Source organism: Arabidopsis thaliana, chromosome 5 (assembly GCF_000001735.4).
Source record: "Arabidopsis thaliana chromosome 5, partial sequence".
Lineage (NCBI taxonomy): Eukaryota > Viridiplantae > Streptophyta > Magnoliopsida > Brassicales > Brassicaceae > Arabidopsis > Arabidopsis thaliana.
This window is the reverse complement of record NC_003076.8, coordinates 18,654,192-18,679,408: the sequence shown is the minus strand read 5'-3', so window position 1 is coordinate 18,679,408 and position 25,217 is coordinate 18,654,192. Positions and strand designations below refer to the sequence as shown.

Here is a 25,217-nt window from a genome sequence, read left to right as displayed (position 1 = left end):
AGCACAACAATCATTTTATAGTCTCTAATAAGTCAAAAATAAACTTACTTCGTAATAACATTTCTGCATATTTTAGTTATGTTATTATTATGTACATAAAGGTTAGTATAATTTTGTAAACTCCTGGACGATTAATTACTAATTTAATAACTTTCACTTTCAGACAGTAATTATAAGTGTTACGTTGAAAGATTCGCATTATTCATGTGACCCATCATCTACTTAATATGTATATATATGAGACAAAAGTGCCGACTCTCTTGACATTAAAAAAAAAACAGAAACTACCAAACAAATTAGAGAGAGAAAAGAAAGAAAGAAAGAAGGTAGAGAGGAAATGACAGTAGAAGAGGTAGGAGACGATTACACAAAAGATGGAACAGTTGATCTTCAAGGCAATCCTGTTCGAAGATCCATTAGAGGTCGTTGGAAAGCTTGCTCTTTCGTTGTTGGTATTTATTCTTTCACTAATTTAGTTTCCTTTATATTTTATATTCTTTATCATAGAGTTTAATTACAATTAAAATGATTATTAACAGTCTTTTTTCGAAGTTTTTAAGATCTATCTTATATCTTAAAAGTTGCCATGAGTCTTGGAAACTTTTCAATGGTTACGACAGAACTAAAAGTTGATGACGTATCTTATCCTAATTAGGAAAAGAAAATTTATAAAATTGGCATAAATATTTTATTTTCCACATAAAAGTTTAAAGTCTGAACAGATTTAACACTAGGCTGATCACTAGTGTTTAAAACCAATATTAACTATCGGCAAAAAAAAAAACCAATATCAACTATGTTGGGAAAAACAATATTAACTCAAAATTAATCTTTAACGGGTAAATTAATAATTCATAATCCATTGTTTCGTATATAAATTTTTAGTTTTAATTTTCTTTCGACATTAAGTAGTACAAAATAAAATAAAAAATAAATATAAACAAAAAAATAGTATAGGAATTCCTAGGAAAATATTCTACATATTTCGACATTAGATTATTTTTTCTTTTAGTTATATTGGCACTATTTTGTTCATTTTTCTTGCATCAATTAATGATTTATTTTTTCTGATAAGTGTACGAGGTGTTTGAACGGATGGCTTATTACGGGATATCAAGCAACCTGTTTATTTACATGACAACCAAATTGCACCAAGGAACGGTCAAGTCGTCGAACAATGTGACCAATTGGGTTGGGACTAGTTGGCTCACTCCAATCTTGGGTGCTTACGTTGGAGACGCTCTTCTCGGTCGCTACATCACTTTCGTCATCTCTTGTGCTATCTATTTCTCGGTACGTTGTTTATTTCTGATTTTATAAAGTATAAAGCACACAAAAACGTCCACCATACAAAACAATTAATTTATCTATCTATTGCTATTCGAATCGGCCGATCCAAGGACACTGATGTCATTTTCTGATGATATCACGTTATCGACTGCACTACTAAATATGGTATTTATATGGTAAAGTTTCTAGTTAGTTGGAGTATGAACTAAAGATTTAAAACTATATATATATATATATATATGTTATGTATGATTTTAACATATCAAAGTCGTGACGACATATATAACTAATATTAGGTAAGTATACCCAAAAACGTGAATCTAAGCATGGGAGCCGAAAAACGTGGTGATTCATAATTGCGTTTTTTGGGTCTATAGTATGAGCATATTTTTAACTAAGTAGTAACACTCTCTTGACATTGTTTGTATGTCATAATTTAGAAATTAGAACCAACGACATGAAGGTTCATATGTAAATATAATTATTGTGTAAGCATCAAAATAACCAATAAGCCTCATGCATGACATAGTATTTAGCGTTTCTACGGTTAAAATTCAAAACTGAAGTTGCTGTTATATTATTATTGCCGATTTTCCTATAAAAAGTTTCACTGTTTTTAATGCCTAAAATCAAATGTAAAAATTATGTTTTCCTAAAAAAAAGTTTCAATGTTTTACGTTAAGCTAGAAGCGATCGGTTGTAGTGATAGATTTCGAATAAGTTTTTAGATAAGTGATATATTATCTGAAGAAAAAAGTTAAATGCGAGTCAACGAGAACTGGTAAGAGATAAGATAACGACCGATCTAAATTCCCACACTTAAAGTCAAAAATATATCACTCCAAGTTCTTATACACTAGAGACTACGCATTAGTCTTTTTGGCCTTTTGATTGAAGCGTGCAATACTTTTCTTCGAGAAAAATGTGTATTTGTTTTGGAACTATATGTGTACTTTGACCAACAGTTGACTTTGAAAGAACATTATTACAGCATTAAGTCTTTTTGTCTCGATCGAAAATCCTAGAAAGTTTTTGTACACACGAGAAAAATTGTGGATCGGAACAAACATAAAATAAACTAATTAGCTAAAGACTTATCCATTACGTACGTACATGTAAATGTCGGTTTAAGATTCGATTGTTTTCTTTTACACTTCTATTTAATGCATGTATAAATAACAGTTACAAATGATACTAAACTATTTTTGATAGTACAAAAACGTTTGCAAGTTGTAGCCATATGCATATTTATTTACTACTTGCATAAACTTACACTTATATTCATAACTCACAAGTCACAAGTTGTAGCCATATGCATATTTATTTACTATTTGCATTAACTTACACTTGCACATACACTTATACTCACAAGTCACAACTTGCATTAACAAATACTTCAATAACAAGAATGAGAACGTACGTTATCACATATAAACATCATTTTATCAATATCCACAGGGGATGATGGTGTTAACATTATCAGTAACTATACCGGGAATTAAGCCACCAGAATGTTCCACGACTAATGTGGAAAATTGCGAAAAAGCTTCGGTTTTACAATTAGCAGTTTTCTTTGGAGCGTTATACACATTAGCAATCGGTACAGGCGGTACGAAACCGAACATATCAACAATAGGAGCTGATCAATTCGATGTATTCGACCCAAAGGAGAAGACTCAAAAACTATCATTCTTCAACTGGTGGATGTTTAGTATCTTCTTTGGTACTCTCTTCGCCAACACTGTTCTTGTCTATGTTCAAGATAATGTTGGCTGGACCTTGGGTTATGGACTTCCAACATTAGGTTTGGCTATTTCCATTACCATTTTCTTGTTGGGCACTCCGTTTTACCGCCATAAACTTCCCACTGGAAGCCCATTCACCAAGATGGCTCGAGTCATCGTGGCTTCATTTCGCAAAGCCAATGCACCAATGACGCATGACATCACGAGCTTCCATGAGCTGCCTTCTCTTGAATATGAGCGGAAAGGCGCCTTTCCGATCCACCCTACTCCAAGTTTACGGTAATGTGTATATTTATTTAGTATAATCTCAATCTAAATTCATATTATATCCTAAGTATATCAGAAAGTACCTAACATGCAACTATGATGCAGATTCTTAGACAGAGCTTCACTCAAAACAGGAACAAATCATAAATGGAATCTTTGTACTACCACAGAAGTTGAAGAAACAAAACAAATGCTGAGAATGTTACCAGTCTTGTTCATAACTTTCGTCCCAAGTATGATGCTTGCACAAATCAACACATTGTTTGTGAAACAAGGAACCACTCTAGACCGAAAGGTTACCGGATCTTTCAGCATCCCACCAGCGAGTCTCTCCGGATTTGTCACACTCTCAATGCTTATTTCCATAGTCTTGTATGACCGAGTTTTCGTCAAGATAACCCGAAAATTCACTGGTAATCCAAGAGGCATTACTTTGCTTCAACGAATGGGAATTGGTCTTATCTTTCATATCCTCATCATGATCGTCGCATCTGTCACTGAAAGGTATTATTCTTAACGAAAAAGAAATATCAAATAATTTTCTTGTGTTGCATTAGTTTACTTAAACTTCTTTATTTGGTATTTATGTAACAGGTATAGACTCAAAGTCGCTGCTGATCATGGTCTCATCCACCAAACCGGAGTAAAACTACCATTAACCATCTTTGCTTTGCTTCCACAATTCGTCCTAATGGGTATGGCTGATTCGTTCTTAGAAGTTGCAAAGCTTGAGTTTTTCTACGATCAAGCTCCCGAGAGCATGAAAAGCCTCGGGACATCATATTCGACAACGAGTTTGGCGATTGGGAATTTCATGAGCAGTTTCTTGTTATCTACGGTATCTGAGATAACAAAGAAACGAGGAAGAGGATGGATTTTGAACAACCTTAATGAGTCTAGGTTGGATTACTATTACCTGTTCTTTGCGGTACTTAATCTGGTTAACTTCGTTTTGTTCTTGGTCGTGGTTAAGTTTTATGTTTATAGAGCTGAGGTTACTGATTCGGTTGATGTGAAAGAGGTGGAAATGAAAGAGACTGAATAACAAATAATGAATAATATAGATTTCTCTATATCAGTAACTTTTATTCATGGACTTTGTTAAGTAATTTATATCTTCCACAACTAGGATGGAATTGTTAGCAGAACATCCGAAGCTGAGAATTGTTGGTAATTAACTCACAGTAATGTCTAGATAATTAATATAGATGAGCTTGCAGATAATTCGACATGGCAGCAACCAAACTTGTTTTGCAACACGTTGATCCACCATAAACCGATCCAATTGGACCCATACTAGAGATAACCTTTCTTCCACGCTTGCCCCAAATCCTTGCAACACGTTGATCCACCACAAACCGATCCAAGTCAAACCCGGATCCAAGTCTGTTTGAATTAAGCAAATGGGTTGGCTTTTTTACACAAACAAAAAGGTAAAAAAAGGAGTCGTTTAAGCTTATCCTTTTTTTCTTTCTAATTGATTCGATTTCATTAGAACGGATAATTTTTAAATAGATTACCAACAACAAGTCAAACAACACATGTCGTCCAATGTTTTGTTGGTAGGCACACATGTCGCCCAATATTAAAAAAGATTAAGAAATTCCTTTCCATTTTATTTGAAAATTTTACCAAAAAAGAGAAACAAATTAAGAATTTAAGAAGTATATTCTTAATTCAAAATAACTAATTTAGTAAGAAACTGTTACATTGCCACTTGCCACCATCTGTAAATAATTCTCATTTTGGTATTACATGTTATTGTAGAAAGAAATATTTTCATTTCATGATGTGGCATTAAATATGTAGAAAACTCATTTTGGGATAGATTTTTTAATACTAAAATTTACTTTTATTTAGGTACAATTCTTTTCTTTCTTAAGGCCGGAAGGATATGCTTATGATCTATATTTTATTTTTTAAGGATAAATTTTGATATTATCTATTTTTCATGTTTTTATTTCATCTATCTTATATAAAACGAATTTTAGATAAGAAATTGTATCTTTAACCACATTTTGAACTCAAGGAAAGAATAGTAATTAATACATTAACACTTGTAAATAATTAAACAAAAACAATTGATGAAAGAGTGTTTCAAGCTTTCAATTTGTGCCTGATATACGATTTGTTTTAGTTTGATATATATGCATGAATTATACTTTAACGTGAATTTTTTCGGTTTTCGGTTTCGGCTTTCAAATAAGTTAATAATACATTCCATTCATATGAAATATTACAAAAATTGTTGAAGAGGTGTCATTTCTATGAAGCGAGCTTATCTTGGTATTACAGCTGTGATGATAACTATAATGATAATAAATTGTATATTTGACCAGTTTTGTCTACATATAAACTACTATAAATCAATTATAGTAATTAATTAAAATATAAACAATTTCAACTCTTACTTTTTAAATGGTGATGAAATGGCAAGACAGCTCATTTAACTAGCATATATATAGATGTATATTATTCTATATATTGTGTGACCAAAGTACCAACTCTCTTCAAACAAAAGATCCGTATAAAAACTATATTGAACAAGACAGAAAATGACAGTAGAAGAGGTAGGAGATGATTATACAAAAGATGGAACAGTTGATCTTCGAGGAAATCGCGTCCGAAGATCCCAAACAGGCCGTTGGAAAGCTTGTTCCTTCGTCGTTGGTAAATATCATTTTTAGTCAAACAAAATTCTCTTGTTTCAGATATTTTTGTGTATATGATTAAGAGTTGATTGATATTTTGAGTGTTGATGTGATTAGTGTACGAGGTGTTTGAAAGAATGGCGTATTATGGAATATCAAGCAACCTAGTTATCTACATGACTACCAAATTGCACCAAGGCACGGTCAAGTCGTCGAACAATGTGACCAACTGGGTTGGGACTAGTTGGCTCACTCCAATCTTGGGTGCTTATGTTGCTGATGCTCATTTCGGTCGCTACATCACTTTCGTCATCTCTTCCGCTATCTATTTATTGGTATGTACATTGACAATTTCTAATAACCACATAAATAGTTACACAAAAGAATTTAGAGTGAGTTTTGTGTTAAAGATATTTATTTACCTGACATTATGACAATTTCTAATAACCACATAAATAGTTACACAAAAGAATTTAGAGTGAGTTTTGTGTTAAAGATACGACATAACATTTTTCTAATGACATTACAGGGAATGGCATTACTGACACTATCAGTATCGCTACCGGGACTTAAACCACCGAAATGTTCGACGGCTAATGTTGAAAACTGTGAAAAAGCTTCGGTTATACAGTTAGCGGTATTCTTTGGAGCGTTATACACATTAGCAATCGGTACAGGCGGTACAAAACCGAACATTTCTACAATAGGTGCTGATCAATTCGATGAATTTGACCCAAAGGACAAGATTCATAAACATTCATTCTTCAATTGGTGGATGTTTAGTATCTTCTTTGGTACTTTCTTTGCTACAACTGTTCTTGTCTATGTTCAAGATAATGTTGGTTGGGCCATAGGTTATGGGCTTTCAACTTTGGGACTTGCTTTCTCCATTTTCATATTCTTGTTGGGAACTCGGTTATACCGACATAAACTCCCAATGGGAAGCCCATTCACCAAGATGGCTAGAGTCATCGTGGCTTCACTTCGCAAAGCCCGCGAGCCGATGTCGAGTGATTCGACGCGCTTCTATGAGCTTCCACCTATGGAATATGCTAGCAAAAGGGCTTTCCCAATCCATTCTACTTCAAGTCTAAGGTAAGTGAACGTTCGATTTGGTTCGGTTCAGTTTAAATATTTTAGATACTTGCTGCATTTTGTTAAAATACCATATGTACCTAAGATTTAACTGTGTTACAGATTCTTAAATCGAGCTTCACTCAAAACCGGATCAACCCATAAATGGAGGCTCTGTACTATCACAGAAGTGGAAGAAACAAAACAGATGCTAAAAATGTTACCTGTCCTCTTCGTAACATTCGTCCCAAGCATGATGCTTGCTCAAATAATGACTCTGTTCATCAAACAAGGAACGACCCTCGACCGTCGTCTCACAAACAACTTCAGCATCCCACCCGCAAGTCTCCTAGGCTTCACAACATTCTCAATGCTCGTCTCTATAGTCATATACGACCGTGTCTTTGTTAAGTTCATGAGAAAACTAACCGGAAATCCAAGAGGTATCACATTGCTTCAGCGAATGGGAATCGGTATGATCCTTCACATCCTAATCATGATCATCGCGTCCATAACCGAACGGTATAGGCTCAAGGTCGCTGCTGAACACGGGCTAACCCACCAGACCGCTGTACCAATTCCTTTGAGCATTTTCACATTGCTTCCACAGTATGTACTAATGGGTTTGGCAGATGCTTTCATAGAAATAGCAAAGCTGGAGTTTTTCTACGATCAAGCACCAGAGAGTATGAAAAGCCTCGGGACATCATATACGAGCACAAGTATGGCAGTCGGGTATTTCATGAGCAGCATTTTGCTTTCGTCAGTGTCTCAGATAACAAAGAAGCAGGGAAGAGGATGGATTCAAAACAACTTGAATGAGTCTAGGCTGGATAACTATTACATGTTCTTCGCGGTACTTAATTTGCTTAACTTCATCCTCTTCTTGGTTGTAATTAGATTTTATGAGTACAGAGCTGATGTTACGCAATCAGCAAACGTAGAACAGAAAGAACCAAATATGGTAGATAACTACAATGAGTAAGGAAAGACATTAGGTTTTTATTTGGTTGTAATAAAATGTATGGATTGGAACCAATTAAGCAAAGCCTTAAATCCACTTACAAATCATAATCATACACTGTTATTGTGATTAAAGATTGTTCACTTAAATGTATGTTTCTCTATCAGACACTGAGAAAACACTAAAGATTGTTCTTGTGATTTCATCAGATAGATATTACAACATAAAGCAGATAACTCTAAGACGACGACTTACATGATTTTCGATAAAACACTCGTCTCAGAAGTTATACTTCCTTTTGACAGAGACATGGTCATCTTCATCATCCTCCTCTTCTTCCTCTTCTTCTTCCTCTTCTACTTCTTCTTCCTCTTCTTGCACAACATCATCTTCCGCGGTATTAACCCTCTCGCACTCATCGATCCATTCGCTATAACTGCATTCATTTTGAAGACACCAGAGAGATTTTAGAGAAATACAAAAGCCAAAACATAATGTTGAAAATAGATGTGTAACTTACATGTCTATAGCTTCAGTCAAAGCTACAAGAACCAGAACAAAAAAAAAGAATGATCAGATACGTAAACCACAAAACCCGATTCTATATCGACTTGAAAGATCGAAGAAACCTGTGATAGTAGTACTAAAGCTTTCTTCACAGATTCTACAAGCTGCTTTACCAATCAGATGCTTCATATCACTGAGAAAACAAACAACAAAGGATTCAGTGAATGATTTCAATTGTTTTCATTCACATATTGTGATTCATCTTACATGATGCATTCGACACTAGACCCGTGATTGCAGAAAGGACAACTAAAGATTGTGTCAAGCTTATCCATTCGCTTCGTAGGAGCAGGCTTTGCTCTTGATTTCCTCTTTCCCATTGTTTAAGTACCTTTGCCACAAAACACACATAAAAATCAATACTTTTATAATGATTGAGAAAAGGTATTCAACTTCAAAGAAATCTCAATAATTGCTAAACTCAAATCAAAAGAACAAAAATCAATACTTTCACAATTACTAGATGATCAGATATTAGGGATCTTGAATCCCTAGACACACAAATCGTGAAACCCTAATTTACAGAACAAAGAAGGGATTCGTGAGATTGAACTTGAGTAGAAACAGATCGACATCACAGGAGATTGAATTGATTAGAGAATTGAGCTTACCAGGGGATGAGTGTTGTTTAGGTTATGAAGATTGCGGAGGAGACGGTGGTCTCTTTGCGGTGGCGATAGATGTAACCTGACGGCGAGAGATGTTTGTTTGTTTATATTTTTGGACGCATTTTAAAGTTGAGATCGATCTATCCATTGTTTCCAAGTATTTAAGGCCCATTTATTATTTTCTGAGGCCCATAGACCCGATTGAATAGTATTAGTCAAACAAAATTTTGAATAATGGGCTTGAATGGTATACAGCTTTGAATTGTTTATTGAGATTATTACATTATAAGACACTTTTAGAAAACTATTTACCCGTTTAGGCACTTTGAAAGGAGAAGGCACTTTACCAAATCAAAATTCCCAAATTGCCCTCTGAACCACAACGCTTTCTCCTCATTTTCTCTCTCAACTCTTTTCTCCATCGTCTTTATTTCTCTCTCTTTCCAAAATCAAAACCAATTTTTTACGGGAATCTCAATATTCCAAATCAAAACTAAAAGCCCAATTTCATATGATTTATCATCATCTTCCCTGTCTCTCAACAATTATTTGATTTGGTTCCATTTATTTCTCTCCTTGATTAAGGAATCTCTGTCATCGATTACAATGAAAAGTGAGGATGTTAACCATGATCAGTTACCTTCTAAGCAATCTGGGCTTGAAACGGTTCGTGATGTTGAGAACGCGAGTAGCAGCAAAAAGGCCATTGTCGATGTAACTTCATCTGAGGCATAGTTGTCCATTGATGAGTGTCCAAGCATTCAAGTCCAAATGGTCATCTAATAACTCACATTTGAGGCATAGTTGTCCATTGATAAGTGTCCAAGCACTCTAGTCCAAGTGGTCATCTAGTAACTCACATCTGAAGCATAGTTGTCCATTGATGAGTGTCCAAGTACTCAAGTTTAAGTATATAAAGCGTGTAAGAAGATCAATTGTAGCAGCAATGTTCTGTTGTTGATTCTTAATATATCCTTCGTTTTTAAGTTATGATAGAGAATTTTGAGATAATCTCAGAATTTCTATGATTTGTAAGAATTATAGAGAACCACCATGATTGATGATTTTGAAAAAGGAAATGAAAATGATGAAAAAAAAAAAACATGGAAGACAGAGAAGATAAAAAATGATAGTTTCTCAGACACGATCTCATCTGGAGTGAACGGCCATGACTAAAAAAGGAGAGCTTCATTTATAAGTTATTTGCGTCTGCATTACTTTAAGGGCAAATTGGTACAATTTCTTTTCATTACTTTAAGGGCAAATATAAAAGTGAACCGTTTGGACAAGTTTAAATGGACAATCTATACTGGATAAATTATTTGTTGATTTTTCTTTCAATTTGCAGAGATCTCTACCTTTAAGACAATATATTGATGCCACGAGAATATTACCATATGGTCATTAGCGCGTGGACATTAAATATGTGTTTGTATAAGAATTTCTGGAATTATAGAAGAAAGTGATACACGGTATAATCTCACGATGATCAACATTTTGTGGCCTTTAATAGTACGATGAACATTAACATTGGAGACCAACTCGATCTAAGTCGTAGAACCATCATAAAGGTCAATGTTTATACTAGAGGAGAACAGCAAAGTTTTTCACCGCTTTACAGCCACCGTTTCACAAAAACAAAATCGTAGCAAATCAACCGGATATAGCTTGTTTTTAGGATGTTAGACATGCTTCTCCAATTCTTCATCTTTTACTCTTAACATGTAAGACCAAAAGATTTACAAATCTCACCATATCAATCCATAATGTACAATCCATGATGCGTCATCCATAATATGCCATCCATGATTCATCATCCATAATGTGCCATCCATAATTTGCCATTCATAATGGACATCACCAATAACAAACGCCGTAAGAGCTACAAACACATCCTTAGCCACCAATGAAGATTTACCAAACACAAATAATTCCAATGAACAAGATTTCAACAAGAACACAAATTCTTTTTAAGAAAACACAAATAACCCTAGTCATACAGAATTACTCGCCAAATCAATGAGAACACAAATTCCTTGTAATAAATCACAAATAACCCTAATCATCTAGAATTAGTCGCCAAATCTTACTTAAATCAGATCCATCTTGATATCTCTTCTAATCTATGTTGTATGCTTAGTTGTTTCCTATTGATTCCCAACTTGATTAAAAATGAAATCACCAAACATAGCCAAAAAATTCACCAGAACTCCATGACACTCTTCCGTAGCCAAAAAATCGTTCATCATAAACAAACAATCAAATTTTTTTTATCCCTGGAAAGAAATCACAAACCTGTCCAACACAAGGAGATCCTCCTTCGTCTAGAGTAACCATAGGAAAAACCTCCATTTACTACTATTATCATGTTCCTGAGGAAAGTTGTGTGGATTAAAGAACTTCATAGAGAATAATCGATTGATTCCATGAGAAACGATTTTCAACATCTCTCTGCTTCTTTTTTAAACTACTATGGATTTATGAAAAATCGATCTTCAGGAAGGAGAAAGGGAGAAACGATTGTTTTTTTAAAGAGAGAGATTTAGTTCTAGAGACGAAGAGAGATACCTTTTTCTAATCAGATTTATAACATCAAAAAATTAATCCATTTATTGTCTTTAATCTCAGCCATAGATCTTAATTTTTACTTTTCAATCTAATGGTCTATATTAATAACTACGTATCTAAATTCTTTTGTTTTTTTAATTGTTTGGTTAAGATATATATTTAGTTATTGTTTTCGATTTTTTAGTTAAGGGGTATAAAAGTCAAGTTTTCCTTCAAAAAGAAAGAAAAGTGCCTCTAACTTAGAAAGTGTCTATATTGTCTAAACTTACGTTGAAAGTGTCTTATAGTGGAACATTCCCTTGTTTATTTTGAGTATGTCAAAGTTGAGGAAAAACCCGACAAAAAAAAAAGTTGAGGAAAAAAAAAGAGTATGTGAAAGTATTGATTGTTCTAGGGTTTTCTCGCTATGTGACAATTGAATAATTTCATTTATTTTAAAATTAAAGACTTAAGTATGTGAAAATTGTATAGTAGTGTTTTTAAAATTTTAATAATGTGTTAGAGAATTGATGGTGGTTTAACTTTAAAGAATCTCAAAAATTGCAACCTGATCCAAGGAATTGAAACCTCACAACTATACAAATCTCTATATCTAAAGAAAACCAAGACTCAAGAAAATATCCTAATTTTGTTGATAGATAATCACGCGTTTTGGAGTAAAACCATCCGAACGATTGTGAAGAAAACAATGATTCCAAATATATATTCAATGTATGGGATAAAATTAAATGAAAAACATACACATATCTAAAAAAGAGATAATGTTAAATTGGAAGTTCCGTGATGACTTATAATGTTCAAGATTTTTAAAAGGTTTGTTAAAATTTGATGTTATTAGTTTAAGATTTGTAAAAATAATTTAAAATCTTCAATAAATATAGAGTTATTGGATTCATACTTTATCAAGTTATTTTTTTTTTGTGTTATTCAATTAAAACAAAAAATCTATGATTGTTAATGAATTAAATTATTGTGTTATTAGTTTATGACTTTCTAAAAAAAAAATCACAAAATAAAGTCATGAAAAATGTCATCAAAATAGAAAGATTTTTTGGAAACCTATACAAGATTGTGAAAAATTAACCAACAAAATTATAACAAACTTTTATCAATAGTTTAGAATCTTTCATTTATTTACTTTCTATAATATCATTAAAGTCATGAAAAGAAGCGTTATTGTATAGTAATAAATTTAAAACATTAACATCTAACCTACACATGTCCAAAGATAATGTTAAGTGAAAGAAATACTTGTAATGTTCCTAGAAAATCATCTAACAGACAAAATTGTTAGAAATTTATATAGATCCTCAATTTAATATTTTTCTATGTACTTGCATGGATATGAAAGGATTGTTAAATTTTATTTATTGTGCTATATATATATATATATATATCATTCTAAATCACACCTAAATACTAACAAATATTTTTTTAGTCTTTTAATCAAATAGTTAAATTTTATTTTTCTGTCTTTTCGGATTCGAGGTTTGTGAATCATGGCAGTGAACATCCCCGGCAACAACTACAATTATCTATTCAAAGTAATGATGTTAGGAGATTCTGGTGTGGGTAAATCAAACATTATGACTCGATTCACAAAAAATAAGTTCAATGAGTTAAAATCAACTGTCGGTAGTAAATTTGAGACCCGAACCATTCACAACAATGAGAAAATTATCGCGGCTCAACTATGAGACATCGATTGTCGAGAACGGTTCGATCTATAAACCCTTTCTCTATCTTTCTAAGAGATTTATTCTAGTTTAACCAATCTCTATTGAATAAAAGCTAGGGAAAACCAAATGAAATAAGCAAACCAATTTTTTTTTCTTTTTTAAAAAAATAAGAAATCTACTGAAATTAAATTAGATTAAAAGATAAACCGAAAAACCTCATTTCTATAATATCACATTCAAAGTTTATATATAGATTTAACCACAATTGTACTAAAACTGAAACTGCATTTAAACCAAATCAAAGGTAATCCTTTGGTTTATATTATCTAAAATTCAAAAAACCAAAAACCGGATTAGGTACTCCAGTTAAGTTTTTTTTACATGCTTTTTTTTGTTTCCATGTATTCGTATAGCTATAGACATGTAAGACATGCTCGCTACCATCGAGCCATGGGAGCTCTAATTGTATACGATATTACGAGTCACACAACGTTCAAGAATGTTGAGCAGTGGCTTAAGGAACTTCGTGGATTCTTTGATACCGACAAGCTCATGATCATGCTCGTTGGTAACAAATCTGATCTTGACCATCGTCGAGAAGTATCAATGGAGGAAGCAAAGTCTTTCGCAGAGAAAGAAAAACTTTTATTCATTGAAACATCAGCTCTTGATGCCACCAACGTCGAAGAATGTTTCACAAATGTTTTGACTCAGATCTACAATGATGTCACGAGTCCATGATGATTTCATCCTCTTCTTTTTCGGTTACAACTTTGTTTGTGATGATCAATATAATATCATTTATGTTTGACAACTTTAAAATGAAACTCATCAATTGCCTTGATTTGTTAAAAATGATTTTCTTGAATCTCTCTATACAATACCATCAATATAACTTAACTTACCCTAAACCTTTACCAAGTTATTGTGGAAACCCAAAACAGCTTTGGCCTATAAACTTGGACCGCGACGACGCCGTTTTTTTGTTCTTTTACGATAAAGAGTACGCTTATCGAAACACGTCGTCGTATTTGACCATTTACAGCAAAACGAGTTAGTAACCGTTTGATCTATAAGTTGAGATGATTTTATAGTACACCGCGAAACAGAGGAATAAAAATAAAAATCCACACTCAAAGAAAGAATCCCCAAATCCACAGGTGGCTTTAGGGTTTTCGTCTCTTTCACTCGTAACCGGAAGAGAGGACAAGATCCTCCACTAATTTCACAAAAAGCTCATCTTTTTATTCGTTTTCGAATCGATTCGTTATCTGGGTTCAAGTATCAAATTCTCTGGTTTCGTTTTTCGTTTTTGATTTGTTCTCTCTCTTTCGGAAAAAGTTTGGTTTTTTTTTTGTTTGAAACAATGGGAAGAGGCAAGTTCAAGGGTAAACCTACCGGCCAACGCCGATTCTCTAGTGCTGCTGATATTCGTAAGTAATTTTGATTCGTTGCTCTGATTTTTGAGTTCGATTTGAAATCAATCTTGATTTTTTTGGAATTTTCGTGATTGCCCTAATTGGTTATTCTTGGTTGTAGCAGTTTTGGAATTGTGAGCTTGTTTAATCTAAATGGAATAAAATAGTTGATATATAAGTAACGATTGGTAAAAAATTACGATTTTTTTATTATTCTGCTGTGCAAGTCCAGATATTTGTTGTTTAGTTGATTGATATGAGTTATATGACCATTGAGTATTCAATAAGTTTAGGTTTTTGGTATATCTTCGTTTGCTTATTTGTGTTTTTGAGTATTCAATGAGTTATTTGTGTTTCGTGTCTAGGATTATTTTATGGTCTATGATCATAGGATTTGCATTACAAGCATTCAGTTTCGTGTAATCTGGTCCAGTTTTGGGTTCTCTGAAGCTGTAAAATTGAGATTTATGTGGATGAATGTTTTAAACTTATTGCCTGTGTGTGTTTTGTAGTTGCTGGCACATCTGCTGCACGTCCTCGATCATTCAAACAGGTATTTTTGTAGTTTTGCTTTCACATTTTTGTTGATGTGTGTGTGTGTGGGGGTGAATCATTGTTCTTTTAATGACATTATCAGAAAGAAGCTGAGTACGAAGAAGATGTTGAAGAAGAGTCAGAGGAGGAATCTGAAGAAGAATCCGAAGATGAAGCTGATGTGAGTGAAAACTTCTGCATTGTATGCGGCCTCATCTATTATCATTGTTGGACAATTCATCTTTACTTGGTTTATAATATCAGGTGAAGAAGAAAGGAGCTGAAGCTGTTATCGAAGTTGATAACCCTAACAGAGTAAGACAAAAGACCTTGAAAGCAAAAGACCTCGATGTAAGTCATCTAATCAGTAGTCAGTTTCTGTAAATCTGTTATATATGTTTGTCTGTATTTATAACTTGGGATTTTCTTTCTGTTCTTCCCTTTTGTTAGGCTAGTAAAACCACTGAACTCTCAAGGCGTGAAAGGTCTGTTACTACTACTAAAACACTCTTAAGCTCTATATTCTTCAACAGTTCTTGTTCAGGAATCCTCTAAATATTATTAGCGTCTTAAAATTAATCTTGTAGAGAGGAGCTAGAGAAGCAGCGAGCTCATGAGCGATACATGAGGTTGCAAGAGCAAGGCAAAACCGAACAAGCAAGGAAGGACTTGGGTAAACAAGAATATATCTTTTGTTCTCAGTTGTTTCTTTCTACGTTTCCAAATTTGCTTATCGATTATCTTGTCCTCTTTGTGTGTGTACAGATCGTTTGGCTCTGATTCGCCAACAGAGAGAAGAAGCTGCCAAGAAGCGAGAAGAGGAAAAAGCCGGTAATAACCTCTGAAGCGTTTGCTTACCTTTTGTGATGTTTTGATTTCGAATAGAAACTTCTTACTCATGTTTCTGATCGTGTAATGTTTTGGTTTGTTGCAGCAAGAGACGCTAAGAAAGTCGAAGGGCGCAAATGAGAAGTGATCACACTCAAAAGACCTGCCTACTATGCGATTAAGATGTGTTGTTTTTACTTTGTTCTTTTTCGATTGATAAAAGATAAAACCTCTGCTATTTACTCTGTTATCTCTCGATTTTAAGTTCGGTTTAAAAGGATTGGATGTAGTTCAAAATATAAACTCGTTTAAGATTTATGCGTGGAAGCTTCCTCAGTACTGATAATGATGACATTTGTGTTCTTACCTGAATTAGAAATCGGTAACTTAGTGTTACCTGCAACAAATTCAAATCATACCTACACTAGTCACTGGTAACACTACTAAGAATTTATCCTGATCGTAACATTGATCTGTAGAAGTCCTTAGAAACTGGCAAAAAAAGAAAACGTTTTGAAGTTTACATAAACTATGTTGTTTTAAGACTTGAAAACATTGGCAATCCCAAAATAAAAATCCTATACGTAGCAGCTAGTTAGGTCTTGTTTGTCTACAATCCATCACGGTCGTAAGTTTTTCAAATTTTCGATGTAAATTCTAGGAAACAACAATCATAATGATTTTTCATTTGTTGTTGTAGAAAGCAAAGATCCATGCTTGTGATCCTTGATGTTTCTTCTACAAATATAAATCTCATTTGCCTTATACAGATGTTGGTGCCTCAAGTGAATGTTTTTGACTAGAGAGATGACTGGTTAAACTTTCCAAGCCTTGGCCACCAAGATATTTGCATATTAAGCAAAACCAGCTGGCAGATTCGTCTGTGTCACTGCATGAATCCTCCTCAAGAGTTGTTAGACGCTTAAGTATCTCTGGATACAAGAGTAGGCATGAGAGCGTTAATCGATAGATATTCTTATTCGTCTAGGTTTATGTCAAAGTGTTATGCTAAATATAAATAGAACAACATGCAAGACTCTCTTACATTCATTATGATGGTCTCTTCGGAACTCTTGAACATTTGTGTACCATCTTCTCAGCTTTCTAACGTTTTGATCACAACATTTAGTTCACCGTTGGATCTTTCTTGCACTGAGTCAATTTCTTTGAAAATCGGAACCAATCTCTCCATTGTGGACGCCAGATCTTGAGATAAGGGTTTGCAATCCTTTTCACTTTCTTGGCTTCTTCGATTAACCAATTTGAAAATCTCAGAAATTGGAGCTCCTCGAGACACCTCCAACTAATGAAGCCACATCCGATATCAACATCATTTCTTCTTCTTCTTCAAGATCTCATAAAATTAAGAAGTGAGGCAGAAGATGAATTTAGCCGTGTGAACAAAATAGAAATGGAGAAAACCGCTCAAGACTACAAACTTGTTACGCACTCATGACTCATTTTCAATTTTTATTGTAAGCTCTGTTCGTGTTCTTGTCACTCAATTTCGTGGAAGTTGCGTTTTCAACAACTTTATAAAAAGAAAAAGTAACGAGAAGCGTCCACGTGGTTTCTACATGATTTTGACATATGAAATAAAGTTTTTTTTGGTCAAACATAGACAAATAGTCCAAGAGATCATATGACTATTTGTATGTTTGTATAATTCAATTGTATTTGTTCTACATAATATGAATAGTGACTTAAATTATATTTTTATGGGAAATATGAAACCTATATATTGATAAAAGCTCAAAAAAATTAGATGATTAGTTTAAGTATGGATGCTATATTTTGAATAATTATAATTAATATTTTTCAGAAAATACATTTATAGAAGTATGACAACTTATCACAGTAATTTTCTCTATCATAATTCTTAATAAATAGAAATATAAAGCGTTTATAACAAACTCCTCTTTATATATTTTGGTTTTAACCCACTGTATATCTTCAACATTTCTAGATCAGGATCTGCAAAACCAAAACATTAAAGTAAATAATAGATACCGGTAATAATACCCACAATTATTTACAAGAACATAAAATATGATACTAACTTCGGTTTGCGACTATATTTTCGGTTGTGAAACCACTTGTAGACGTCTGCGTCGTCGACTTCTTCACCATAACTTTGAAGTTTGATCGTGATTTGTTTGATACTGGTTAGAGACGGGTTAACCGTACCGCCGATGAAAAGTTCTTCGAGTATTTGAGCTTGATGTTGATTTGGTTTCCATTCTGGTTTAGGATCCGATACGACTAATTCATAAAAGGGTGAATTGTTAGATATCGTTTACTATTTAAGAGAATGTAATTACGTAGCAAAAAAAGAATGTGTTATTAATTAGTAAATGTAACAAAGAAGAGAAGAAGACATTTAGAAGTCATAGTCAAATCAAACACATGTATATAAATATATACGTACACATATTTGATGTAACTAAGAAAAATATTCATAGTGTTGTTGGATTTGTGAATACATATATATACCTGGAGAAGATGGAGAAGAAATGTTACTTATTTCAAAGGTGTGCATGAAAGACGGAGTATGGATGGTATTGTGTTGGCCTTGATCATTATGATGATCATCATGATCCTTATTAGAATTCTTGTTTGAGCTAGATGACATTTGGATGATGATAAAGAAGAAGGAGATAGATAGAAGTGCTTAGGCTAAGGCAAGAGATAGATAACAAAGTATCTCCATTTTACAAATCAATATATAGCAATTTTCATCTACCTTTAATTACGCGTTTCGTACTACAACTAATATTGACGGTAAAAATAATTAAAGAAATTTAAATGAAATATAAAGCAAGGCATATAAAACACACAAAGATAGTATAAATATACACGCATTACGCATACACACATAAAGATATTTATGAAAGAAACTTGACGAAGATGAAATTCAACTTTTTACTCGTCCACATTCTTTGATTAGATGATATACATATATAGTTAGTTGAGTTCAACAGAAAAAAAGGAAAATATACACGACGCAATGAGATTGCTAAAGGTACAACAATACACATATTCGGGTGGGAAAAAAAAAAAGAGAAAAGAAAAAGAAAAAATATGGTCTAGTGGATTAAATTGTGTAATACATAATGATACGTGTGATTGATGGATCCTTCTCTCATAACTTTTTAACTTTGCACACGAAAATTGCTTAAGATTGAAAGTCCTCTTCTCAAAACCTGTCACAATATATTTTTGAATATCTTTAATCAATAATCAAAAACAGTCACAATAATGAATTCACGTCTTCTTAAATAAGTCAAAGAGAACGAAAACCTTTGCTCGAAGAAGCATACAAACACAAGCATTCTAAGCCTAAATAAACATTAAGCCCATAAAACCAAATTCCAAATTACGAATTAGCTCGAACGTGATAAACGACACGTTCGTTTTAATTAGAGATGCGCTGCATTATATTAATTATGTACAATTAAGCAAAAAAAATAAAAAAACTATATATAGAACATTTTTACATAAAAATTTCGAGTATGAAACATATTTTCTAAATGGTTCGCCAAACTCTTCTTGGAATTGTTTGCAATAATTATGTTCCAAGATAACTCAAAACATATATCCTAAGTGGAGTTTTCACGTTATTTTAATTTGTCCATATCCTAAATTTTCACATATATAAACTGTACAACCTTCTATTTATAGGAGTCCACTTGATATCCCACCTAGAGGCTAGAACATGCATTTATCTTCACCAGTTTGTCTAAGTACCATCTTCACGCATAATGTTGAAAATAAACATATTGTCTTAACTTATACATAATTTAGATTCAAATTACTATAGTAAAAAAAAAGGAATTCAGATATCGTTTTCGATTAAGTTTCTTAATATATATATTATTTTCTTTTAAGCAAACTAATAGATATTTTAGTTGTATATATAACTGATAAACTATTAAACTATATTACGGAATATTGCCCAGTGATGTGTGGAGATTGTGTTGTGTTCATTAGGCTAAAATAAATATTATCTATAACACAGTGAAATATGTTGAAATATTTCCTTTGTATGGAAATAATTCTTTTTCTAAAAGAAATTTCAACTAAAAGATTACGAATTGTGTATGTTCAAATGTATAAACGTGGATATCTATGTGTTTATAAAATTTAAAAGACACATATGTATATGAGTCACATTCACATCCTAGTGCAATTTTGAATAAAGTGGTATGTAAATTTGAGTCGGTGGTTGATACAATGGATGTGAAAAATAATTACATACAAATTTAGGAGTAAGAACTGTGTGCAAGAGTTTCCCAATCGAAAAAAGTTGTGCTTTTAATCAAGTGAACACATAGAGGGAAATATCTTGAAGACTTTTTTAAAAGAATATCATCAACGTAGTAAACACAAAACTTAACGCACCTACTTGAACTATATATAATCGATCTATAAATAGAGGAGAGACATTAACAAGTATCCAATCAGTCAATACTTTTTTTTTGTTCATATACATTATTTCATGTATCAATAATATATATACGATAAAATAACTTAGAATAAAAAATCTCAGTAGAACAAAACTAAAAATATTGATAAATTGTAAAATGTTTCATGGAGAATGCAAATTTACCATGACATCAGCTATAAGAAAGGAAATTTCTAAAAGTAGTTAACAGAATAACAGTATGACTTTTTTTAACGTAGGTCCGTGGGATCTATATATATATATATACATATATAATATATGGTCCTTGTAAGGTATATTATAAGAAGATTATGACATTTAAATTACATGTTAATATGTTATGGACTACATGTGCATAGAAATTTGCTCTTCACTTACTTGATGAACTCTATGAGCATTATAAGCAACTTGGTTTCTTCAGGGTCGATTTTAGCAACTTCCTCATAACCTAAAACTTTACAAAACAATATAATTTAAATAGACAGAAATAAAGTAACATTTATGCTTAAAGAAATACCTAGAACTGTTTTCCAAAAAAAAAAAAAAAAAAAAATTTACCGAGAACTGCTCAGTGACGTTTAGAGATTTTGTGGTTTCCACCGTTAGGCTTAAAGAAATACAATCTATAAAACGCGGAAATATGTTGAAATGATTTCTTTTGTATGGGTCATGGGTTTTTTGTAAGGTAATTAATAAACTAATTTATGAATTAATAAACTTAATTTATGAAATTTCAACTTAAAGGCAACAGATGATCAAGCATTTGCTTGTCTTCAAATTAATGTATAAGACGTGAATATCTGTATTTTTATTATGAATACAGAATATATATCATAATGCATATAGTGTTTTTAGTAAAAGACAAAAAAAAAATGAGTTGGTAGTTACTCTAATGGATGAAAAATAAAGAACTACTATTTACTACAAATATGGGAGTTTCCTAATCGGAAAAAGTTGTGGTTTTAATCAAAAAGAAACAAAAAAAGAAAGATAATACAGATCTCAAAGACTTTTGTGAAAGAACAATTTTAACATAGTAAACAGTGGCGGATCCACGGCATAAGTAAGGTGGGCACGTGCCCTATGCTCTTTTTTCCAAGTAATTATGTTATAGACACTAAAATACTCCACATTTATAATACAAAATAAAAAACCATTAAAAATGCCTTATTAGCCAATTAGAAGTACAATGTGTAACAAGTGTAAACGTTGGTTATGAGATATGAGGTATCGTTGAGCTAAACAAATTTAAACAATTGTTCAGTTTATTTTGCTAAAACATAATTGTTCAAAATGACAAATGTGATAGTAGTGAAAATGTTTCAAAATAGTGAAGAAAGTAAGAAATGTTTTAAAAAAAATAATAATATAATGATGTAAAACTTATTGTGCCCTAAGCTAAATTAGGTTCTCGATCCGCCCTGATAGTAAACATATATGTATATATATATATATATATATAAATTAATGCGTTTTACCTACTTACGAGTAAAAGAAGTTCAAATTAGTTGAATTTTTTCTTCTCCAAGTTTTTTTCATATATATTTTTATGACCGTGTATTCGTGATGCGTGCATATTTATACAATGTATGCAAATCATAGGTCTGTGTGTTTTATATGCCTTGCTTTATATTATTTTTTTATTTTATTTTTTCCTTAGTGATTCTACCATCGATATTAATTGCAGTGAGAGAGACGCGTAATAAACTGTACGTAGATGAAAATTGCATGGTAATATATTGATTTATTGATGGACGTAGAAATTTGATGAAAATGGTAATATATTGATCTATCTATCTCCTGCATCATCATAATGTCATCTAGCTATAACAAGAATTATAATAAGGATCATAATCATCATAATCATCAAGGCAACACGATGATATCCATCTTCCATCATCCATGCAAAGCTTTAATTGCAACATTTCTTCTCCATCTTCAGAAGGTATGTATATATATATATATATATATATGTATTCAAAAATCCATCATTCTGTATATTTCTTAATACCATCAAAATATACGTAAGTATATATTTATACACATGTTTTGCATATATGATATATAAATGTCTTCTTCTCTTCTTCTATTACATTTACTGCCAATAACACTTTTTCGTTTGTCATTTACTTAAATTCACCCTATCATAATTAGTCGTAAGGATGTGTTAGAATTGACTATGATATATACCAACTAAGATATAAAACAAAACATATTGTGGAATCTGTTTGAATTGTGATGATTTACCAATTACAGTATGTGAAATATAATCTAATTTTTCTTTGAAATATAAGATTAAAAATCAAGAAATCTCGGTGCATAAAACATTTCAGTATATATACACATATACCCAAAACATTTTCCTTCACTGATCACTTTCATCAGAGAGCTAGGAATGTCAAAGAAAGTGACCATAGCTTACGGTGGTTCCAATGGAAACAAATTTGATGATGGTGTTTACGAGGGTACTTACGACGGTGTGCGTAAATTGATAGTTGGAGAAGACTTTCATGGCATCGTTTACCTCAAGATCCAGTACGTGAAAAACGGTGATGTCGTTGTTAAAGAACACGGAAGAGCAAGAGGAACACATATTACAGAGGTTTGAAATTTCATTTTTAATATTATTCATAATTCTCTCCCCCCATGATTTGTTTTTGCTCTTGCTTTTAACTGCTCTTTTTTTTCTTTTGTTTTGCTATGTTATTAAGACCGAGTTTGAAGTGAAGTGCCCAGACGAATACATTACGTCTATTTGGGGAACATGCAGAAACGATCATCACAGATACAAATCTACCGGCGGGAGAACATTTGAACAGGTGTTTGTTTGCGTTGTTTCTTTAGTCTCATTTTTTAGTTGCTCTGTTTTTTTTTCAAAAATAATTCTGATCTTTTACTTGCTCTGTTTTCATCCCGATGGTCTTGGCTATAAACATGTGGATCATATTTACCAAAAAACTGAGGTGTTTGTTGGCTCTGTTTATTAGTCATATCTTCGTTTAGTTGATTTGTTTTTAAGTACAATAATTGTTCTGTTCCGTAGCTCACTGCTGCAGACAAATACGACATAAATCTTGCTGCAAAAATGGGAACTCCAATGTATTGGAACACGGTGTCGGAGCTTCAATTCAAAACATCACACGGGAGAACATCTGAGCAGTTTCGTATGCCCGGTACTGGTAGCAGAGATTTTGTTTTGGAGTGAAAAAATGGAACGAAGCTTCTTGGTCTCCATGGACGTTCTGGTGACTTTCTCGACGCCATAGGAGCTTACTTTTACGTTGTTTCTTCTACTTTTAAGCATTTGGAACCTCAAGGAGGATCCAACGGGGTCTCTTGGGATGATGGGGCTTATGATCGTCTGAGTAAATTGTGTGTTGGAGAAGATGCTCATTGTGTGAGCTCCGTTGAGTTCCACTATGTTAAGGGAAACGACCGGATAACTCATTGTCACGGAAAGGATTCGAAAGAACGTAAAGAGGTATATATATATATGTATGTATATCAGTTTCTTGAATTCATGTTCTTTTTTTTGTTTTTTTCCCTCTCGCTCTAATTAAGAGTCCTTTTTTTTGCAGTTTGTGCTAAAGGATCAAGATGGTGAGTATGTTAAATCCGTGGAGGGAACTGTCGACAAGACGACAAAGATGGATTCATCTCGTCTTTAACTTTCAAAACATCAATGAATAGAAGTTCTGAGAAATTTGGGAAACCGGTTGGTACAAAATTCCAACTTGAGGCAAAAGGGTTCGATAAGATTGTGGGGTTCCGAGGAAGGTCGTCCGTAAATCGTATCAATGCACTCGGAGCAAATTTTGCGGTGGTGGTAGTTCCTCCGGTCAAGAAACTAAATGCAAAAGGTGGTGTCCTTGGGAACGAGTGGGATGATGGGATTCACGACGATGCTCGAATGATAACAGTAAGATACAATGACAAATTAGTGAAATCGGTCAAGTTTGAGTACATCAATGGACCTGTAATCGGAGACGCTCACGGAGATGAAGACATCCATAGAGATGATAAGGAAAAAGAGTTATATGCTTTAATCTAGAATTAAATACATACGCTAACATTATATATATATATATATATATATATATATATATATATATATATATAACTTCGTTTTGTCTTTTTTCTGTTGTTGTAGTTCAAGCTCTATTTTAACAAGGAATACATCACATCCGTTGAAGGACACTATGGTAAGAGGTTAGCAGCACCTAATGCATCCGCATCTGCCATGTCTTCATTTTTTACCGGTTATATGACGATGCTTAAGTTCAATACAAACCGTACAACATATCAAGTGTTAAGTCACAGTCCAGAATACACTTACGAGGGAACATCATTCAAGCTTGAGGAGAAAGATCACAAGATTGTTGGGTTTTATGGGAAGACTGAAGTTTCTCTCAACCAAATTGGGGTTTATGTCAAGCCAATCGCTAACGCTTAAGCTTTTAATCTTTGCTTTGATAGAATAATTGAGAGAAAAAGCTATATATGCTTATAATCTCCTTAATTTATGGTCTTATGTTGTCGTCATAGTTGTTGTTTCTACACGGTTTATAGTATCCTCATTA

The 25,217-nt window shown here is 32.9% G+C and overlaps 7 protein-coding genes and 1 long non-coding RNA gene across 11 annotated transcripts; 5 read left to right on the top strand and 3 right to left on the bottom strand.

Annotated features, from left to right (window-relative positions):
* The first annotated feature begins 217 nt into the window (after positions 1–217).
* PTR3 (peptide transporter 3) lies at positions 218–4,441 on the top strand. Of its 2 annotated transcripts, NM_123973.4 has the most exons (5): positions 218–452; positions 1,076–1,293; positions 2,749–3,314; positions 3,408–3,806; positions 3,897–4,441. In NM_123973.4, exons 1-5 carry the CDS (start codon positions 338–340, stop codon positions 4,345–4,347), a joined length of 1,749 nt encoding a protein of 582 aa, NP_199417.1. In that variant the 5' UTR covers positions 218–337; the 3' UTR covers positions 4,348–4,441. The 2 variants fall into 2 exon arrangements, with proteins under 2 accessions (NP_199417.1, NP_001331060.1); NM_001344656.1 differs by lacking the exons at positions 218–452; positions 1,076–1,293 and having other exon boundaries at positions 2,526–3,314; positions 3,897–4,380.
* A 1,416-nt stretch (positions 4,442–5,857) lies between these two features.
* On the top strand, positions 5,858–8,012 carry AT5G46040 (Major facilitator superfamily protein; the record flags this gene model as incomplete). Its single annotated transcript, NM_123972.1, has 4 exons — positions 5,858–5,972; positions 6,071–6,288; positions 6,483–7,048; positions 7,151–8,012. The coding sequence occupies 4 exons, from the start codon at positions 5,858–5,860 to the stop codon at positions 8,010–8,012; spliced, it is 1,761 nt and encodes a 586-aa protein (NP_199416.1).
* Positions 7,948–9,358, bottom strand: AT5G46030 (transcription elongation factor-like protein). Of its 3 annotated transcripts, none has more exons than NM_123971.3 (5): positions 9,170–9,358; positions 8,766–8,889; positions 8,621–8,691; positions 8,512–8,533; positions 7,948–8,427 (listed from the first exon to the last, which is right to left on the bottom strand). In NM_123971.3, exons 2-5 carry the CDS (start codon positions 8,876–8,878, stop codon positions 8,271–8,273), a joined length of 363 nt encoding a protein of 120 aa, NP_568654.1. In that variant the 5' UTR covers positions 8,879–8,889; positions 9,170–9,358; the 3' UTR covers positions 7,948–8,270. The 3 variants fall into 3 exon arrangements, with proteins under 3 accessions (NP_568654.1, NP_001330050.1, NP_001330049.1); NM_001344654.1 differs by having other exon boundaries at positions 8,016–8,427; positions 9,007–9,303; NM_001344655.1 differs by having other exon boundaries at positions 8,036–8,427; positions 8,766–9,072; positions 9,170–9,292.
* A 4,454-nt stretch (positions 9,359–13,812) lies between these two features.
* On the top strand, positions 13,813–14,154 carry AT5G46025 (Ras-related small GTP-binding family protein; the record flags this gene model as incomplete). Its single annotated transcript, NM_148096.1, has 1 exon — positions 13,813–14,154. One exon carries the CDS (start codon positions 13,813–13,815, stop codon positions 14,152–14,154), a length of 342 nt encoding a protein of 113 aa, NP_680401.1.
* Positions 14,155–14,500: 346 nt separating this feature from the next.
* AT5G46020 (28 kDa heat/acid-stable phosphoprotein-like protein) lies at positions 14,501–16,604 on the top strand. Its single transcript, NM_123970.6, has 8 exons — positions 14,501–14,846; positions 15,344–15,384; positions 15,469–15,546; positions 15,630–15,716; positions 15,816–15,850; positions 15,953–16,038; positions 16,131–16,196; positions 16,300–16,604. Exons 1-8 carry the CDS (start codon positions 14,780–14,782, stop codon positions 16,332–16,334), a joined length of 495 nt encoding a protein of 164 aa, NP_568653.1. The 5' UTR covers positions 14,501–14,779; the 3' UTR covers positions 16,335–16,604.
* A 277-nt stretch (positions 16,605–16,881) lies between these two features.
* AT5G06775 lies at positions 16,882–17,154 on the bottom strand. Its single transcript, NR_142946.1, has one exon. It is a non-coding gene; the product is annotated as an other RNA (long non-coding RNA).
* Positions 17,155–18,140: 986 nt separating this feature from the next.
* AT5G46010 (Homeodomain-like superfamily protein) lies at positions 18,141–18,870 on the bottom strand. The gene is made up of 3 exons (NM_001344653.1): positions 18,687–18,870; positions 18,254–18,455; positions 18,141–18,167 (listed from the first exon to the last, which is right to left on the bottom strand). Exons 1-3 carry the CDS (start codon positions 18,823–18,825, stop codon positions 18,161–18,163), a joined length of 348 nt encoding a protein of 115 aa, NP_001318748.1. The 5' UTR covers positions 18,826–18,870; the 3' UTR covers positions 18,141–18,160.
* Positions 18,871–23,032: 4,162 nt separating this feature from the next.
* Positions 23,033–25,213, top strand: AT5G46000 (Mannose-binding lectin superfamily protein; the record flags this gene model as incomplete). The annotated part of the gene is made up of 6 exons (NM_123968.2): positions 23,033–23,239; positions 23,349–23,456; positions 23,681–23,816; positions 23,955–24,110; positions 24,276–24,556; positions 24,788–25,213. The coding sequence occupies 6 exons, from the start codon at positions 23,033–23,035 to the stop codon at positions 25,088–25,090; spliced, it is 1,191 nt and encodes a 396-aa protein (NP_199412.1). The 3' UTR covers positions 25,091–25,213.
* Positions 25,214–25,217: the final 4 nt, after the last annotated feature.

Excerpts from the sequence above, each read along its gene's own strand:
- PTR3 (NM_123973.4), top strand. The coding sequence starts at position 338 with ATGACAGTAGAAGAGGTAGGAGACGATTACACAAAAGATGGAACAGTT. Across the intron at positions 453-1,075 it reads AGCTTGCTCTTTCGTTGTTG|TGTACGAGGTGTTTGAACGG; the intron begins GTATTTATTCTT and ends TTTTCTGATAAG. Across the intron at positions 3,807-3,896 it reads GTCGCATCTGTCACTGAAAG|GTATAGACTCAAAGTCGCTG; the intron begins GTATTATTCTTA and ends TTTATGTAACAG.
- AT5G46020 (NM_123970.6), top strand. The coding sequence starts at position 14,780 with ATGGGAAGAGGCAAGTTCAAGGGTAAACCTACCGGCCAACGCCGATTC. Across the intron at positions 16,039-16,130 it reads ACAAGCAAGGAAGGACTTGG|ATCGTTTGGCTCTGATTCGC; the intron begins GTAAACAAGAAT and ends GTGTGTGTACAG. Across the intron at positions 16,197-16,299 it reads GCGAGAAGAGGAAAAAGCCG|CAAGAGACGCTAAGAAAGTC; the intron begins GTAATAACCTCT and ends GGTTTGTTGCAG.
- AT5G46030 (NM_123971.3), bottom strand. The coding sequence starts at position 8,878 with ATGGGAAAGAGGAAATCAAGAGCAAAGCCTGCTCCTACGAAGCGAATG. Across the intron at positions 8,692-8,765 it reads TCTAGTGTCGAATGCATCAT|TGATATGAAGCATCTGATTG; the intron begins GTAAGATGAATC and ends TTGTTTTCTCAG. Across the intron at positions 8,428-8,511 it reads TTGACTGAAGCTATAGACAT|TTATAGCGAATGGATCGATG; the intron begins GTAAGTTACACA and ends AAATGAATGCAG.
- AT5G46010 (NM_001344653.1), bottom strand. The coding sequence starts at position 18,825 with ATGTCATCTAGCTCAAACAAGAATTCTAATAAGGATCATGATGATCAT. Across the intron at positions 18,456-18,686 it reads TTCTTCTCCATCTTCTCCAG|TCGTATCGGATCCTAAACCA; the intron begins GTATATATATGT and ends TTTATGAATTAG.